This window comes from Lipotes vexillifer, unplaced genomic scaffold (assembly GCF_000442215.2).
Source record: "Lipotes vexillifer unplaced genomic scaffold, Lipotes_vexillifer_v1.1 scaffold619, whole genome shotgun sequence".
Taxonomy (NCBI): Eukaryota; Metazoa; Chordata; class Mammalia; order Artiodactyla; family Lipotidae; genus Lipotes; species Lipotes vexillifer.
This window is the reverse complement of record NW_006777082.1, coordinates 450,139-463,441: the sequence shown is the minus strand read 5'-3', so window position 1 is coordinate 463,441 and position 13,303 is coordinate 450,139. Positions and strand designations below refer to the sequence as shown.

Below are 13,303 nucleotides of genomic sequence, written 5' to 3'. Positions count from 1 at the left end.
TAGTTTGACCTCTTTCCCAACTACATGGCTTTTCAACTATAGTAACCATTAATATATTTTTTTAATATTTAGTTAAGAATTGGTTTATCTCTGGTTGTCCTAAAGTTATGTTGTCAAGACTTTAGAAAAAAAAGTTGCTACCTGTTAGCAGAAAGGTACAAATAACCAACAAAAGCTTAAAGAATGTTATTTAAATTGACTCACGATTTTACAAACTTAAATAAATTTCTTTTCATAGGTTAAAGTTTTGCTTAAGGAAGTTAAGAAAGGAAAAATAGTTACTTTTTACTTGTATTTCTATATGTACATATAGAAATACATATTTGTGTTGTTTCATCAGAATCTGATGATATTTTTATTATGATTTATAATACATTCTTTTTTGGCTGTTCAATATAATGAAATTATAAAATCCTCAAAAGTCTTTATTTTAAGAAATGCATTATAGATTAAATAACCAGAAAAAAATATTTTGTTTAGGACGTTGAAATGGCCCACTCCAAATATGTGTTTCAATCCATTCCCTTTTCTTCCCCTACACTGTCAGTTTAAATGCCAATTTAACTAATGGTCTAGCTAACAATGAGAATGGCTCACAGAAGTTACCCATTGGGAGATTAGGATTGACATGTATACACTGCTATATTTAAAATAGATAACCAACAAGGATCTACTGTATAGCACAGGGAACTCTGCTCAATATTCTGTAATAACCTAAATGGGAAAAGAATTCGAAAAAGAAGAGATAGCTGAATTTGTATAATTGAACCACCTTGCTGTACACCTGAAACTAACACAACATTGTTAATCAACTATTTAAAAAAAAAAAAGAAGTTACTCAAACTTAAACACCACAAGTTCAAGTTCTTATCAACAACTGCTTCCACCCCTGACCTATTCTTACCACAAGCCTGATCCCATTACAGGAACTAGTTCAGAGAAACTGCCCTGATATAAAAATTAGAACGAGGTGAAATAATGTAACTATGACATTTTTATTTTATATTTACATATACTAATTTAGAATGGGATAAAAAGCACTTGGTGTTTTCTTTATTTTCAGCCCAGAATTTTCTTTCTTTTTCAGCTTTTTAATTAAATGAAGCCGAGTGGGATTTGCATAAAGTGAATGTTTACCATGAAGACAAAGTGTTCCTGACAAACTAGTTCAAATTCTTGAGTTCATTTCCTTGCTGATTGTGGGAATCCAGCTGTTCCTTGTACAATTTTTTTAAACGTGAGTTTTCCTAGTAAACTTAATTCATAGACATGGATAGTTAAATTTAATATGGAAAGAACAAAGGCATCATTGAAGTGTTTTTCAAGCACATTATATTCTCTATATGCAATAGGTTGAAATAAATGACAATGCAGTTATGAATTCATGCTTTTAAACTGTTCACTCACTAGTCAAGAGAACCACAATGTTAGTAAAAGAAAACTATGAAATGTATCTTAATTCTCGGGATTGTACATAGATGTATGCATGAAAATATGTCATGTACTGAAAAATTATACTTTCTGCAATTGCAGTATAAAGGACATGTATGGTTACAAATAGCATTTTGTTCTTATTCATCTTAACTAGGTAAAGGAAATAGGACAGGGAGCTGGATGAATAGTACTCAGATACCTACCCTGGGACATGGAGGTCCTTCCCAGAATAAAAATGTAAAGCAAACATGACTAAATCAACATGCCTCAAGGCATCAGGCAATGAAAGCAACACACCACAACTAGGAATTAATTCTTCTCCAACTTTAGAAGTGTCACCCAAGAATTCAGACTTACAACCACAAAACTAACCCACTATGGACACTTTGCCCTTGTGTTATATGGAAGAAGCTTGTCATCAAAACCTTATTCCCAGACCTAGATATAGATTAGTTATCCTAATATGAGGGACTCAATGATGCTTTCTTGAAAATCAAATATAGGAGTGTAACCATTATTATGTTTGTATATTACATTTTAGTTTATAAAGCACTTTCCCATATGTTACGGTATTTTTTTCTTCACATCAACCCTGTAAATTAGACAGGAATTTAGACAGGAAATGTAAATTTTATCTGACTTAAGTACTGGAAGCTGAAAGCCACAAAGAAAAAATAGAGCTTGTAACTGGGCTTTCAAACTCTCAAACCTGAATTTCTATTTTCTGTGGTGTTTCCTAAAGAAGGATTTAGAAACACAGTTATTTAGTCAGCTCAATAAACTTTTTTTTTAGGCTTTGTTATCTAATTTTCATTAAGATCTTAGTAATAACCATGGTGAACTTTGTTAGTTGAGAGTTCCACCTATGTAGTCTCAAACCAGGACCCAGGTGTATATCCGGTGACCCTACCTGTTTTGTATCTATGAAATTCAGTAAAAATGGGAAACATATAAGCCTACAAGGGTATATGAAGTTAAATCCCAGGGCAGTATGTGTGCTAGCAGGAAGAAAGGTATGTTTTCAAAACACAATTATATTCAGCAAAAATTAAGAAGTAAATTCTGAACTATGTTAACGTTATTACATATTCCCAAAATCTATTATTAAAAATCACATTCATTCCCCTAGTTCCTGTTCACAGATTGATAAATTCAGTATTGCAGTGGCAATTATGGAAAAGCCATAAGTGATCTTAATTTGTTTAATGTCTACACCTTGGTAGTATTTGACATATAAATCTTAATCCATTTAGTACTTTTCTGTTTTCTAAAGTTTATTCAGTACAAACATCAAAATTGGAGTTTGAGGCCAAGTTTTACATCGAGTAAATGTTTATTAATTACAGTTGCTTATGTCTGTCCCCTTAAAGCTCAAAATTCTTATTAACAACAAACATCTAATCTCTCTGTATAAAGCCTAATAATGTTTAATCATGACCACAGTCAGAGAGTTCTCAGACACTGTGACTGAGGTGAGGAAAACTTCCCTATCCCAGATTAGTAAAAAAAAAATTCTAGCCTATATTCCATAATTTTCTCCAAATATTAAAAATATGCCAACTATGAAAACAATTTTTCTTCAGAATTTCAGTTTAAAAAGATGTGGCTTCTCTATGGACAATTATTGCTTTAGGGAAAGGGAAAAATCTGCCTTAAAATAAGTTGTTACTGGAAAGTGCTCCAGAGAGTGGCTCAAATGTAGTTTGCTTTCAGAATGTAGCATGTGGAAAATCACATACAAAATATATTATCTTTACCTTTCCCAAATATTTTAAATTGAAAAATTAATTTGTATGTGCTGTTATATCCTCCAATGTCACTTCAGCTAGATTCACTTCATGCAAGACTCCCTTTAAAATGTATTATATGGGGGCTTCCCTGGTGGCGCAGTGGTTGAGAGTCAGCCTGCCAATGCAGGGGACACGGGTTCATGCCCCGGTCTGGGAAAATCCCACAAGCCATGGAGCGGCTAGGCCCGTGAGCCATGGCAGCTGAGCCTGTGCGTCCGGAGCCTGTGCTCCGCAACGGGAGAGGCCACAACAGTGAGAGGCCTATGTACCACCGGAAAAAAAATAATGTATCATATGCTTAACGATCTCCAGTTAGAATAAGAGGAATTAACTTTCCTATTCAGTTGGAGAGAAAAATCTTAATATAAAATTCCATCTAAAGGAGTAAAATTCCATTTAAATCTTAATATAAAAATTTCATCTATAATAACATCTAATGAATAAAATGTTCCATTTTCCTTAGCACACTCTTCCTTGCATTAGATATTCACAAGAGTAAGCCCAATAGTGTTGTGTGTTTACTGTAATTTTTTTTTTTTAGCACATGAAGTAATATCCTTGTTAGTTACAATTCAGCAAGCATGGTAATTTGGGGAGATGAGATCTTGTAACCAAAGAGCTTGCCAAGTATTCCCTTTCTTGCTATCATGAGAACCTCTCTAAGGGTACATGAAGGGAGTGGTTATTCTAAGTAAGGCATGACATACCAAAGACGTTAAACATCATGTTTTAAGAAGGACTGGTGACAGGGGCAAACACATTAGCTGTAGCATCTAGGGACAAAACATTTGAGTGGCCTCTCGGAAGCTTAATGAACTCCGTGGACTCTGAGGAGCATTAAGTTTAAAACATTAAAACAAGATGCTTTTCATACGCCAGCAGTAAGCTATACTGGGTCTGACCAATAATCTAATAGTACTTTTTCTAATAGGGGGAAAGGATGAGCATAGTAGCTAGTTACACTCAAAGGGTATAAGTATGTACATATAAGCCCCTAAATTTCCTTATATAATTCATGAGCATCTGTCATTTTTTTAATTTTCCACACTCTTTATCTACTTATATTTCTGAAATATATGCAAACGTTTATATCTTAACTAGAGTGTAAGTACACAAAGTTTTAATAAAGATCACATATTCAGACTATAATAGGAAAATCATGTCACATTCACCCAAATGTTGGTGCATTACTTCCATTAAAAAGATGCATATATGTCAACAAAAATGGGAGAATGAAGAACTCTAGGGACCTACCCCCTCCACAGAAACACTAAAAAGACTGGCAAAAACTGATAGAAGTCAGTTTTGTTCAAAGTCTGGGAAATAGTTAAAGGCTTACAGAAACCAAATAAATGCTAAAAAACAAACAAACAAACATAAAACAACAACTGAAACCCAGGAGGATAGCTTAATGGCATTTCATCTTACTCTTCCTCCACCCTCTTCCTCAGTCAGCATCTTAAAAATGGCAGCCTGTGCTCCTAGTGTGGGTGCCTGGTTCTGGAGGAAACAGAAAAGACCTTGTTCCCAAAGAACAGTGTTTGTTTTGACCTGTCTGGAGGGTCCTGGGAGAACTGATGCAAGGGTCTTGCCTTTGTTTCACCCAACTCAGAAGTTACTCAGGGTAGCAAAAAGGATACACACAGAGGTTGTTTCTCTAAAGCTCTGAAGGTAAATGAACATGCTGCTGCCTGGGCAAAAGATAATAGCTGGGACAAACTAACAACAGACACGGAGCTGAAAGCCTGGGAGGAAAACTGGAGAGTGGCATACTTTGGGGAATAAGGGCTTTGAAAAGCACCCACATATTCTAAGGAATCTAAAAGGACCTGCCAATAACCCAGGGCAGGACGCATCCTCATAAAAAATGTGGAAAGACCTTAAGCTTTTATCTCTTGCTGATCTTTACACCCAAGCCCAAGCAGGAAGTGAAGGCTAAAGCAGAACTGTAAACACCCCAGGTAAGTGCTGAAAGGGCACCACAACACAGAGTCCACCTGCAAAGACCAGGATAGTATTTTCTTTTGTTTCCTTTTATTTCTTTTTGTCTCTAGGCATTTAAGGAAAGCTGTCACACCACTATCTGACAACTAAGCTAATGAAAGAGAAACCTCATAGGCCACACATGATAAAGAATAGAGTTTTTACAAAAACAATTTTGAAAAGTCACCAAACAACTACAACCCACAACGAGCAACAAAAACTCTGAAGAGGGAGCAGAACTCAATTTGCAGAATTGCCATATTGTAGTATTAAGAATGACCAGTTTCAAAAAATAAAAGCATACAAGAAAACATAGTCTGTTCACAGGAAAGAAAAAAATTAGCAGAAACTATCCCTGATGAAGCACAAACATTGGACTTACTACATAAAGACTATAACTGTCTTTAATATACTCAATGAGGTAAATAAAACCATAAACAACTAAAGGAAACTATTTGAAACAATGTCTCAAATACAGACTATCAATAAAGAAATAGAAATTATAAAAGGAATCAAATACAAACTCTGAAGCTAAAAAATGCCATAAATGAATTGAAAAATTCCTTAGAGGGAATCAACAGCAGAAAAGACAAATGTTAAGAATCAGTGAACTTGAAACTACATCAATTGAAATGATCCAGTCTGAGGAAGAAAACAAAACAAAAAAACAAAGGAAAAATGGGCAATGCCTATGAGACCTAAGAGACCCGTCAGACACCATGAAGTAAAAAGTACTGATTCTCAAATATAGCCAGAGGCAGACCAGGTAAAAGAAACAAGTAACTTGTGCTATAGGGCCACCTACTGGAAAACAAAGAAAGGCCTCTAACTACCAACGTGTTAAATTGTTAGAATCAAAATAAAAGACAAGCTTTACCTAAAGAAGAAAGGTATTTGCTACTTCAAAATGTGCCGGCAGAGGAACAACTCATCAAGCACCATGAAAAACCATGGTAACAGAGTCACAAAAATAAAATGACAAATCTCCAGAAACCAAACTTCAAGTCACAGAACACTGCAACTGGAGAGAATTCAAAATAACTATCATGAAGAAACAAGCCACAAAAAAGGTAAGAAAGGCAGTTCAGTGAGCTCAAAATCAGATTAACAGAAGGAACACTTTACCAAAGAGATTGAAACTCTAAAAAGAAGAACCAAACGTAAATTCTGGAGCTGAAGAACCCAATAAATGAGATGAAGAACATATTTGAAAGCATTGGAAATTTGAGTTTGCTAATTTTCTCTTTCACAAGGTCTGCTCTAAGACAGAACTCCAGAAATGATTCAGGTAGAAGAAGAGAGAGTATTTTTTTATAAACTGAAGTTTTGTATAAACTATTTGACTCTATTAGTAAAGAGAAAATGACAATAATGGATATCCCAGAAGGAAAAGAGAGGGAGAAGAAGGGCACAGAAAGTTAAGGAAATATTTGCTGATAACTTCCTAATCCTGGGGAAGTAACTGTATATAAAATCCATGAAGCTAAGAGAACACCTCATTATCTCAACACACAAAAAAACTTTCTCCGATACACACTACAACTGGCAAAAGTCAATGGCATAGAAAAAATTTTTAAAGCAGCAAGAGAAAAAAGACAGTAACCTATGAAGGAATCCCCATTAGACTATCAGCTGATTTCCCAGCAGAAACTCTACAGGCCAGGAGAGAATGGAATGACAGACTTGAAGCATCGAAAGAAAAACCCGTCAGCCAATAATACCTTGTCCAACAAAGTTATCCTTCAGATTTGAAGGGGAAATAGAGGATTTCCCAGGTGAACAAAAGCTGAAGGAGTTCATCTCCACTAGACCTGCCCTGTAAAGAAGTACTGAAAGCAGTTCTACCTGAAATGAAAAGGCAAAAGTACATAAAACTTTGAGTAAAGTCATACATGGACAGATTCCGAAAATTGAAACTCTGTATCAGGATAGGCTGTTAAACAATTATAGCATAAAAATTAAAGAAAAAAAGCTATAAAAATAACCATAGCTACTTCAATTTGGTAACAAACTCACAAAGTAAAAAGGGATCGTTTGAAACAACAAAAACATAAGGGGAAGAAAAGGATTGAAGTCGTATAGGCAAATGAAGATGCTATCAGCAGACAAAGGACTAGTTTATCATTTTATACAAACCTCTTCATAACCACAAAATACACTTAGAGCAGAGGCACAACATATTAAAAAAGAAGAAACTGACAAAAACCAGAAAACCACCAAACTAAAATGGCAGAAACACAATGAAAAACAATCGAGTTTTAGAGCAACCATAAAATAAAAAGTAAAATGACAGTACTAAGTCCTCATTTATCAGTAATCAACCTAAATGTACATGAGTTGAACTTGCCAATCAAAAGACACAGGGTGACTTTATGGATTAAAAAAAAATTAGACCGAACTATAAGCTGCCTCTATGAGACTAATCTCAGCTCTAAAGACAAACGTTGGCTCAAAGTGAAAGGATGGAAGATGATCCTCCAAACAAATAGCAGCCAAAAGAAAGCAGATGTAGCCATACTCATATCAGACAAGATAGACTTCAAGCCAATAAAGGTAACAATAGACAAAGATGGACATTACATAATGATAAAAGGGACAATTTATCAAGAAAATGTAGCATTTATTACCATACATGCACCTAACATAGGAGCATCAAAATATATAAAGCAATTATTAGCAGTCTTAAAGCAGACATTTGCAGCAACAATGGTAGGGGACTTTGACACCCCACTTAAATCAATGGACAGATGATCCAGACAGAAAGCCAAGAAGGAAACAGTGGCCTTAAACGATACATTAGACCAGACTGACTTAATAGACTTATACACAACATTCTGTCTAAATGCAGTAGAATACACATTCTTCGCAAGTGCACATGGAACACTCAAGGATAGACCATATGTTGAGACACAAAACAAGTCTCAATAAATTTAATATGACTGAAATTATATCAAGCATCTTTTCCACTAAAACTAGAAATCAACTGCATAAAGAAAGCTGGGGAAAAAATCACAAATCTGTGGAAACTGAACAATATACTACTGAACAACTATGGGCTCAAAGAAGTCAAAGCAGAATTTAAAAAGTACCGGAAGACAAGTGAAAATGAAAATGTGGTACCAAAATCTATGAGATACAGCATAAGTGGCACTAAGAGGGAAGTTTATAGCTATACAGACATACCTCATGAAACAAGAAGATCTCAACAATCTAACCTTACACATAAAGGAACTAGAAAAAGAACCAACAACAACAACAAAAAGCCCAGAGTTACTAGAAGAAGGAAATAAAGATCAGAGCAGAAAAGAATGAAACAGAGACTAAACATATAATATAAAAGATCAGTGAAACTAAGTGCTGGTTCTTTGAAAAGATAAAATTGACAAAGTTTTAGCTAGATTCACTAAGAAAAAAATGAGAGAAGGCTCAGATAAATAAAAATCAGAAACGGTAGAGGAGAAATTATAGTGGATAAAAAAGTAACATGAAAGATTACGAGGAATACTATGAACTATACATCAACAAATTGGACGTGGAAGAAATGGATAAATTCTTAGAGTCATACAAACTTCCAAAACTAAATCAAGAAGGAACAGAAAACCTGACTAGATCAATTACTAGTAAAGAGATTGAAAAAGTAATCAAAAACCTCCCCAAACATTAAAGTCCAAGATCAGACAGCTTCACAGGTGAATTCTAGCAAACATTCAAAGAAGATTTACTACCTATCCTTCTCAAATGCTTTCAAAAAATTGAAAAGTGGCTTCCCTGGTGGCACAGTGGTTGAGAGTCTGCCTGCTGATGCAGGGGATGTGGGTTCATGCCCCGGTCTGGGAAGGTCCCACATGCCATGGAGCGGCTGGGCCTGTGAGCCATGGCTGCTGAGCCTGCGCATTCAGAGCCTGTGCTCCGCAATGGGAGAGGCCACAACAGTGAGAGGCCCATGTACCAAAAAAAAAAAAAAAAAAAAAAAAAAAAATTGAAAAGGAGGGAATGCTTCCTACTCATCTTACAAGGCCAACATTACCTTGTACCAAAACCAAACAAGGACAACACAGACATCAACACCGATGCAAAAATACTCAAAAGAAATTAGCAAACAAAACACAACAATAAATTTAAAAGATCATACACCATGATCAAGTGGGATTTATTCCAGTGATGTAAGAATGGTTCAACATTTGCAAATCAACCAACATGATATACCACAAAATGAAACAAAAGCGTATTATCATCTCAGTAATGCAGAAAAAGCTTTTGACAAGATTCAACACTTATTTATGATTAAAAGACTCACAACAGGTATAGAAGAATACCTAAACATAATAAAGGCCATATATGACAAACCCACAGCTATCACATTCAAAAGTGAAAAACTGAAAGCTGTCCCTCTAAGATCAGGGACAAGACAAGGATGCCCACTCTTGCCACTCTTACTCAACATAGTATTAGGAGTACTAGCCAGGCCAATTAGGCAAAACAGAGAAATAAACATTGAAACTGGAAAGAAAGTAGTAAAACTGTCACTAAAGATGACATGATCTTATATATAAAAAACCATAAAGACTCCACCAAAAAAACAATAAAAATAATAAAAGGATACAAAGTTTCAGGGTATAAAAATCAATATACAAAAAGATGTTGCTCTTCTATACACTAAAAATGAACTCACTGGAAGAGAAACTAAGAAAACAATCCGATTTACAGTCACAGCAAAAAAAAAGAATAAAATAGGGCTTCCCTGGTGGCGCAGTGGTTGAGAGTCTGCCTGCCGATGCAGGGGACACGGGGTCGTGCCCTGGGCCGGGAGGATCCCCCATGCCGCGGAGCGGCGGGGCCCATGAGCCATGGCCGCTGAGCCTGCACGTCCAGAGCCTGTGCTCCGCAACAGGAGAGGCCACAACAGTGAGAGAGGCCTGCATACCGCCAAAAAAAAAAAAAAAGAATAAAATAAATTGGACAAAGGTGGTAAAAGACCTGTCCACTAAAAACTCTAAAACACTGTTGAAAGAAACTGAAGACACAAAGAAGCAGGAAAATATTGTGTGTTCATGGATTGGAAGAATTAACATTACTAAAATGTCCATATTACCTGAAGCAATCTACAAATTCTGTGAAATCACTATCAAAAACCCAATGACATTTTTTTTTTTTTTTTACAGATTTAAAACAAAAAATCCTAAAATTTGTATGGAACCACAAAAGAGCTTGAATAGCTAAAGGAATTCTGAGAAAAAAGAAAGCTGGAGATATCACACTCCGATTGCAAATTATACTACAAAGCTATAGCAATCAACACAGCATGATATTAGCAAAAAAAAAACAGACAAAGATCAATGGAACAGAATTGAGAGCTCAGAAATAAGCCCAGACATACAGCAGGACAATTAATTTACAACAGAGGAACAAAGAACATACAGTGTAGAAAGGATTACCTCTTCAATAAATGGTGTTGAAAAACTGGACAGCCACATGAAAAAGAAGGAAAATATATATTTTTTGTACCATACACAAAAATTAACTCAAAATGGATTAAAGGTGAATATAAGACCTAAAACCATATAAAATTCCTAGAAGAAAACATAGGCAGTATGCTCTTTGACATAGGTCTCAGCAATATCTTTCTGGATATGTCTCCTCAGGCAAGGGAAGCAAAAGCAAAAATAAACAAATGGACTACATCAAATTAAAAACTTCTGCACAGTAAAGGAAATCATCAACAAAATTAAAAGATCTACCAAATGGGAGAAGATATTTGCAAGTCATATCTGATAAGGAGTTAATATTCCAAATATATGAAGAACTCATAACAAAAAACAAACAATTCAATCAAAAAAATGGGCAGAAGCTCTGAATAAACATTTTTCCAAAGACACAGATGGCTAACAGGCACATGAAAAGATGTTCAGCACTAATTATTAGGAAAATGCAAATCAGAACCACAATGAGATATCGCCACACCCCCATCAGAGTGGCTATTATCAAAAATGCAAGAAATAACAAGTGTTGGCAAGAACGTGGAGAAAAGGGAACACTCATAAACATAATGTTAGTGGGAATGTAAGTTGGTGCAGCTTCTATGGAAAACATTATGGAGGTCCCTCAAAAAAAAGTAAGAATAGAACTACTATATGATCGAGGTATTCAAATTTAGGGTATTTATCCAAAGATACAAAACCACTAACTTGAAAAGATATACGCACCTCTATGTTCATTGCAGCATTATTTACAACAGCCAAAATATGGAAAGATATGGACACAATCCAAGTAACCACTGATGGATGAATGGATAAAGATGTGTTTGTGTGTGTATACACACACACATATATACATGCCTATATACAAGAGAATACTAATCAACCATAAAAAGCATAAAATCTTGACATTTATGACATGGAGCTTGAGACTATTATGCTAAGTGAAGTAAGTCCAACAGAGTAAGGCAAATACCATATAATTTCACTCATATCTGGAATATAAAAAATAAATGTATAAACAACACAAACACATAGATACAGAGAACAGATTAATGCTTCCCAGAGGAAAAGAGGGAGCAGGGTGGGGGAGGGTGAAATGGGGTCAACTGTATGGTGAGGGCTGGAAACTAAACTTTTGGTGGTAACCACGCTGCAGTGTATATAGAAGTTGATATATAAGTTTCTTGTGTACATTATATAATGTTACAAACCAATGTTACCTTGGGTTTTTTTTAAAAAAGGTATGGTAGGGCTTCCCTGGTGGCGCAGTGGTTGAGTCTGCCTGCTGATGCAGGGGACGCGGGTTCGTGCCCTGGTCTGGGAAGATCCCACATGCCGCGGAGCGGCTGGGCCGTGAGCCATGTCCACTGAGCCTGCGCATCCGGAGCCTGTGCTCCGCAACGGGAGAGGCCACAACAGTGAGAGGCCCGCGTACCACCAAAAAAAAAAAAAAAAAAAAGGTATGGTACATGCAGAAAAGTACTTTTCTGAGACTGATATCTAATATTCTTCTACTTAGAGGCACCAAGTTTATATATATAACCCAATATATTCAGAAAGGTTTGAGAGACATAAAACTGTTGTTCATTCATGTATACCTTTGTCCATAAAATGTTTTTAATATTAAAAAAAATATATCCAACTATATGCTCTCTAAAAGAAACTCACTTTATATCCAAAGACACAAATATACTAAAATGAATACCTGGAAAAATATATTCCATGCAAACGGTAACCAAAGAGAAAAAGGCAAATAGAGGACAAAAACAATGCTATAAGCCAGTAAATTCTACCATATATACAACACTCCACCAATACAAGCATGATACACATTCTTCACCAGTTCACATGTTAACATTCTCCAGTACAGACTATTTTAGAAAGTCTCAGTAACTTTTAAAATCGCAAAATAATACAAAGTATCTTCTCCAACCACAATGGAATGAAACAAACAAACAAAAAATCCAGTAACAGAAGGAAAACTAGAAAACTCTCAAGTACAGTTGACACTTAAACAAGGCAGTGTTAATCTGCATATAACTTATAGTTAGCTCTCTGTATCCACGGTTCCTCTACATCCATGGATTCAACCAACCACAGGCCATGTAGTACTGTTTACTATTTACTATGGAAAAATCTGTGTATAAGTCAATTTGTCCAGTTCAAACCTGCATTGTTCAAGGGTCAACTCTATGTGGAATTAAACAGCACACTGTTAAGCAACCAATGGGTCAAAGGGAAAAAAATATTACAAGGGAAATTAGAGAATACCTGGAGATGAAAAAAAGAAAAAAACACTTTATGCCAAAACTTATGGGATGCAGTGAAAACGATACTCAGAGGAATATTTACAGCGATAATGCCTCTATTTTTTAAAATCTCAAATCAGTATAGTAACTTTACATCTTAAGGAACTACAGAAAGAAGAGCAATCTAAGTCCAAATGTAGCAGAAGGAAGGAAATAATTAAAAAACTAGAGGAGAAACAAACAAAATAGAGAATAGAGAAACAACTGAAAAAGTCAAGGAAACCAAAGCTTGATTCTTTAGCTAAAGGTTTGTCAATTTTGATGACCTTTTCAGACTAAGTAAAAAAAAAAAAAAAAAAAAAAAAAAAAA

General features: G+C 35.3%; 1 protein-coding gene across 3 annotated transcripts in view; it reads left to right on the top strand.

Moving 5' to 3' along the window:
* TUSC3 (tumor suppressor candidate 3) overlaps window positions 1–1,381 on the top strand; it is a 189,695-nt gene extending 188,314 nt beyond the window's left edge. For 2 of the 3 annotated variants that reach the window (XM_007450762.1, XM_007450763.1), the window contains one exon: window positions 1,088–1,381. In XM_007450762.1, coding sequence (XP_007450824.1) covers window positions 1,088–1,103 — 16 coding nt within the window. In that variant the 3' untranslated portion in view covers window positions 1,104–1,381. The remainder of the gene's footprint in view (window positions 1–1,087) is intronic. The other variant, XM_007450761.1, reaches the window with a different exon arrangement.
* Window positions 1,382–13,303: the final 11,922 nt, after the last annotated feature.